Genomic DNA, 6,718 nt, shown 5'->3' with positions numbered 1-6,718 from the left:
ACAGGGTAAAGTGAACAATTTATTCTGTTTTTAATTTCTTATTCCGATTTCAGTTCATTTTTATTATTAATTAGTAAGCAACCAGGGACCAATTGAGTCTGGGTATCAAGAAAAAAATAAAACTAAAAACATAAACTAAGGCATTAAAATCTCCCAAAGCTTTCAATCTATTGATGTGGAAATGTACTTCATTTCCAAACCAATGTGAGTATCGATTTGAACAGAGTAGCTGTATAATGTAATCCTTATATTCAGATTTTATTACAAGAAATATCATGAAAAATATGTTTGAATGAGGAGAAAGTGTAACTAGCATGAATTGTGGTTGTAACTGATATGTGATATGAGAAGCTGCCTCTCTGAACTAAACTCTTGACTGAGAGAACAACAGTGAAGATTCTAGGAAAAGCTAGAAATAATATAAATGTGATGGGAGGTGCAATATGTGACCAATGCTACATTGAGGATATTTGATCAAAATGTTACTTTGAGAGCAACCATCAGTGATCAGTTGTGTCCATCATCATCTTCTTTCATCAATATGTGGCCAATCCGAGATAGATAAAGGATATTTGATCAAAATATGACTTCAAGAGCAACCATCAATAATCAAATTGTTATTATTATTTGGAGAAGCTTTGTGTCATTTTTATTTGCTTATTATTTTCTTTTAATGCCTCCAAAGCCTTCAACCTTTTTGAATCACTGAGTTTAAACTAGGGACAACTGCCAAACCCTGCACCTTTGTACAGGCTGTGTACAATCATCATGTAAGGGACACTAAAAGATAACATACATTGATCTTAAGGCCTTTTGATTTTTTCTCCATGTGCACCCGATGCAAAATAGCTAAGTCCATTTAATTTGGAGAAAATGGACTGTAAACTTATGAAACAGGTCTATTAAACTTTCATGCAACTCATTTAAATGGCATTTTATTTCAGGGTGCAACTATCGTTGATCTATCTGTCTCCATATCTCTGGCTCCAGATTATCAGCTTCCTCCTGCTGCTTCAGCTCTCCACGTAAGTGTTTTGTTCAAATTTTAAGCATTAGGACAAACAAGTAGTAAGATTGATTGTCACTAACTTGATTGCTTTCAAATTCTTTGCAGGAAACAAAAAATAAAACTCCAAATGGTGCTGAATCAGCTTTGCGGAAGGCTGAGGATGTTGTAAGCAGCATGCTTGCGAAGGGTTTTATTTTAGGCAAAGATGCTGTCTTCAAAGCAAAGACTTTTGATGAGAAACACCAGTTTACCTCAACAGCCTCAGCTAAAGTTGCTTCCTTTGACAAAAAAATTGGATTCAGCGAGAAGATCAGTGTTGGCACTTCTGTTGTAAGTGACAGAGTCCGGGAAGTAGATCAGAAATTTCAGGTTTCTGAGAAAACGAAGTCAGCATTTGTAGCAGCTGAGCAAAAAGTTAGTAGTGTAGGATCTGCCATAATGAAGAACCGCTATGTATTTACTGGGGCTTCGTGGGTGGCAGGGGCTTTCAATAAGGTTGCCCACGCTGCTGGAGAAGTTGGGCAGAAGGCTAAAGAGAAAGCAGGAATGGCTGAAGAGGAACAGAAAAGAAAAATGGTGGATGACTTTGCTCAAGTTCATCTAGCTGAGTCTCCAAAAACCTCTTCACCAAGTGGCCAACAGCCTTCCAAGACTGAACCCGCACAAGGTTTGGTCCTCTGATTTGTACAGAACTTGGAACATTAGAATCTCTTAACTTTCTACCCCAATTCCCCATTTTTGGGTTACAATGTGAAGTGATGAACTTAGGACAGGTCATCATTATATGGATTTGGTTGACTGTTGTTTCGATTTTGAGAATATCAATATGGTACACACATGATATTTATTTGTTTTTTATTTTTATTTTTGTGAGAGCTATTTGTGATTTGCTTTCTGTCAGTTGTTCATTATTTGTCTGCATCTGGATTACTATTGATATATTCATTAAGGCTAAATGCTTTCTGCCATTCTTTTGCTCTATAGGGGTTTTTCAAATTTCTTCATTTCATTTTCATCTTTCATTTGGTTTCTCAGATTAGCAAAACATACATTAGAAATATCCATCGTATAAGGTTATCCATGCTGGAAGGAAAAATAAAATAAATGCAGACCGCATGCTACAAATCTAAAAATGACTAAAATGAAGGGGCCATAATGTCCCATAATCTTCTTGGTAAACATGAAATATACTTTAATCTGAGTCGTGGTAGAAAAGGGGGAAAATGCATAAGATGGAAATATGAAATATACTTTAGTCTGTTAATTGTATGAATGAACACTAAGGGGTTGTTTGTTTACTGTCGGAAGTTTAAATTTTATTTTTTATCAGTTTTTTAAAGTGTTTTACATGTTCATTTTTTAGAATTGTGTAACTTTAAGACATTAATATGTAAATAGAAAAAGTAAAAAACTCTTATATGTATGGAAAAGTTTGAATAAGACATTAATGTTATTTTTCAAAAATACCCTTACGATGCCTACTTCCTTTTATATAAAACTTAAACTCTCTCAATCTTTCCCTCTCTCTTATGTTTTCTTTGTAATTATCGTCTATTTTTTATATTAAATGTTGGATTTTTTTAAACAAACCAAATACAATATTTACAAATAACAACAATAATAATAATATTAATATTCATGAATTACTATGACAATCAAAAAATTCCTCATGAATTTTGAATTTCTTATTGAAATTGTTAAATTAAATAATTATTCTGATAGGGACTTGGAGAGAAAAAACCTTAGAAGTAAAAATAGAGTTTACTTTATTTAAACTTTCCAAATGAATTTTAATTTAAAATAGAGCTTGGTAAGTCAAATAATTGAAATAATTTCATATATTTCAGTTTATTTTACAATTAATTGTCATCTGGCCCATAATTCTTTTATTAAATTTTGATTTACAAGTTAATAATTATATACAATTCTTACAAGGGTACAAATGTCAAAACAACAATTTTTAATTTTTTTTTTTTTTGCTTACAAAAATTCAGATATCAAAAACATAAAAATAAACATATCATTTAGAGATTTGCTTTCAAACCTATTCAAACTTGTACAAAATTTAGGATCTATTTAGATTTCAGACAAGAAATAAGTTATATTTTAAATTTACTCTTCCACAATTAGGAGGAAAAGCAATAGCCAAAATTGATGGACTAAAGAAGGATTGAAGAAACCAACTTCTTTTGAATGTGAATTTGAATCGATTCCAAAGAATGCAAGCATCCACATTGATCTAAACAAGGTGCAATGATTTCACAATTTTCTCTTAGTCTTGAGTACTGCTATTCTATCCTCTGGGGGACTCAACCAAGAGGTTCTTTTTCTCACATAATTTTGCCTGCACATTCAACTTCCATGTTGCAAAAGAGTAGCAAGCTCTTTCCAAAGAAATGCGGATCCTATTGGTGTGGTAGTGATAGTGATAGCTCCCAGACTCAGGGAGCAAGCAGTGCCCAATTTACATGAGAGAAGAGATAATTTTGTCATTGTTGACGTGTAAGAAATTTGTCAATATGTGCCAATTGGAGACACAGGTAGTCTTTTTGCATGTGCCAGTCTTCTTTTAGTGCCAGACATGGAGCTACTAGATCTTTCCATTCCATCACAAGGGTTGTAAGTCTTGCTCTTGGTAGTCACCTCTAGGATAGTTACCTTATTGGACTACTACCCATCCCATTCAAATTAAAATAGAACCTATGACTACGGGGAATTGCATGTCGACCCTATGGTGAGATGATCTTTTAATTTGAGGGCGAGTGACTAGTCGAGTCATTAAAGTTGGTATGCCGACTTTGAGAGAAGTTTATTCAGGTTTTTGCCATCCAAATTGTCTTTTTTTTTTAATGCTTTTGTCCTAATCCAATGAGTTGGCTTACTTCAGTTCTAGTGAAGATAAAAAGATAAATTTTTAGGCTAAAAAATAGATCCCCAAGCAACAATCAAACGGAGGCATAAATGCAAGAAGCTGGTAGAGTGAACAGTTGATTAAAGGCTAGGGCTGCTTCCTTCCCGTGTGTCCTTCCTTGTGTATCAAATATGTTTCTTAAGCGGCACTCAATACAGTGCAAACAAGTTTTAAAGATGAGACACCCACACAAGGACCTCAATACTCATTAAAAGGTCTAACCAAGGACCTACCTAGGACTACCCTGTCCCCATAGGCATCTTCAAAACTTGTGTAAGTTAGGACTACCTTGTTACCATTGGCATCTTGAAACCTCCTCTGAGGTAAATACTGTTAACTGGTTATTCAATGTAGAGTTGGCCTTCTCTAAGAAGAAGAAAAAGATATAAGTACAAGATTAAAAAAGTCGTAGGGTTTTCAACGACATGAGTATTGTAACATAATGAATTAAGACGTCTTTTATACCTGAGCAGAACATCTTTCTTAGATCGTTGGATACAGCTATGGTAAAGGTGGGTTGACTTATATATGTTAAAGGCAGTCCTATGCAATCGGAGTAATAGCAATCACTATTACCTTGCTTTGCAAGAGGAGTTGGCATGCTCCCCGATTCAAAACTAAAAGTCGGTAGAACTTTTTCGATTCCAACACAACTTATTCTTTTAGAGCTGGCATAATAAACTATGCAAGCCTCCCGATGAAGCTAACATAAATCCTATCAAGGTAGAAAAAGGTATTAGGAAAAGAAGTATGATGCAGGAAGTAGATCATGAAGGTTACCCAAAATAGATGTTTGATAATGACTTACTTTCATTTCATAGGCCAACAAAAGACTACTTCAATCTAAGAAATAGTTGGAGACACGAGAGGGTCACCCTTAGAAGCATTCACCAGTAATCAAAATGCCCCTCTCTATTTTTTATTATCGCTAACAAAATCTATGAAGGGTTTTATTAGTAAGATCCATTTAGATTGTAAGTCATCTTTGGATATAAAGAGAGAAAAGAAAGGAAATGTTAGAAAATATCTTATGGCAGATGTTGTGCAAATTTTATTGAATTCGCAAGTGCACGAATCTATTGTAGAATAGATTAATGATAACAAGTGTCGATCCCACGAGAATGTTGATTCTAATTGTGTGTAGATTTAATTTTTTCTAAATGGATGGTTAGATTTGTGGTGAAAGTGACTTCGATTATCCTAAAATTGGAGTTGAAATTGCGAGAATAAATTGAAGAGAAATCCATTGAAATGACGTACTTGGGTATCTGGATCCGTATCAACATGCACCATGGGCTAAATATTCTTTATTAGTACCAATTAAATCATGAGGGGAGAATCCACACCTCATGAACCATACTCTAACCAATATGGTGCTAAGGGTTTATCGTGCCTAATAATAATAACCTTGTACTAGGGAGCCGGTGAAACCATGACGGTATCTAGACAAGATTATTATTATTTGTCGACGAGAAGTCAAAACATCCACAAAAACTAGAGGGGAAGAGAAAATAAATTTACCAAATAAAGCCCATGACACAGGTTGAGACTTCACCTTCAACTCAAGCTTAAAAGAAAATTAGCTATTCATAATTGAACTAGGGGCAAAATAGAAATTTATTAAAATACGTAGAAAATACAAGATGGAGAAAGAATTACAGAAAATAGAGTCCAAAAATGGATTCAGAGATACCAAATTAGGGGGGAAGGCCCCCTTTTTATAGATACATTGAGTAAATCATGGCCATCGGATTAAAAACAGTTTGGACGCTCAAGATTGCGCCACGTCATCAGTCAAAAGTACGCGTCAACAATACGATGTTTGACCACGCGATTTGAACAGTGACACGGTTTGACCCGGCTTGAACAGTAACGTGGTTTGGTTGAAAATAATTATGTGTATATGCATGTACCGTACGCGCAATTTTTGATCCACTAACATGCTACCACATCACCAATCAACAGTGCATAAGAATTTTAGTCCAACAAGATTGTGACACCTCATCAGTCAATGCCACATCATCGGTCAATGCCACGTCATCGATCCGTCTATATGAACAGTGTCGTGAATAGTAACGTGGGTAATTTTTAAAAACCTCCCCTGAGGTTTGGGCTTGTTGCAAGTAGATGGCGAGAATTGATTTATTTGTAAAAAATCCCCTACCGTCAGTTAAGTTTAACATTGACCGTTAGTTGACCGTGCAAAGACAATATTACCCTTAACAATAGTTTATAAACGAAAATAACTATAAAAAAAACCAAAATTATTAGCTATTTTACACTTTTTAAATTATTGATATTTTCTTAAAGTTCTTATAAAAAATTAAAATTAAAAAATTAAAAAATCCTCTTTAAATTATTGATATTTCCTTAAAATTCCTACAAGAAAGATAAAATTAAAAATTTAAAAATGAAATAGTCATAATCTTTACCTATGATATTGTAAATTTTTAGAATTGACAAGGATAAAATTGTCAAAAAATAGGATTTGTGCTTTTTGCACCAATAATTTTGGTTTTTTTTTAGTTATTTTCGTTTACAAACTATTGTTGAGGGTAATATTGTCTTTGCACGGTCAACTAACGGTCAATGTTAAACTTAACTGACAGTAGGGGGTTTTTTACAAATAAATCAATTCTCGCCATATACTTGCAACAAGCCCAAACCTCAGGGGAGGTTTTTAAAAATTACCCATAGTAACGTAGACAGTACCGTACATGTGAATAGTACCGTACATGTGAACAGTGTCATTTTTCCTTTTATGCTCCTCCTAAGGTTTTCGACCATCCTGAGTTCAA

At 34.1% G+C, this 6,718-nt stretch overlaps 1 protein-coding gene across 1 annotated transcript in view; it reads left to right on the top strand.

Annotated features, from left to right (window-relative positions):
- LOC18051829 (binding partner of ACD11 1) overlaps positions 1–1,904 on the top strand; it is a 5,863-nt gene extending 3,959 nt beyond the window's left edge. Inside the window, exons 4-5 of the mRNA XM_006445638.2 lie at positions 945–1,025; positions 1,115–1,904. Coding sequence (XP_006445701.2) covers positions 945–1,025; positions 1,115–1,690 — 657 coding nt within the window. The 3' untranslated portion in view covers positions 1,691–1,904. The remainder of the gene's footprint in view (positions 1–944; positions 1,026–1,114) is intronic.
- Positions 1,905–6,718: the final 4,814 nt, after the last annotated feature.

The sequence above is a fragment of the Citrus clementina genome, unplaced genomic scaffold (assembly GCF_000493195.1).
Source record: "Citrus clementina cultivar Clemenules unplaced genomic scaffold, Citrus_clementina_v1.0 scaffold_2, whole genome shotgun sequence".
NCBI lineage: Eukaryota > Viridiplantae > Streptophyta > Magnoliopsida > Sapindales > Rutaceae > Citrus > Citrus x clementina.
The sequence above is the reverse complement of the archived record's forward strand: the minus strand, read 5'-3'. Positions and strand labels throughout refer to the sequence as shown.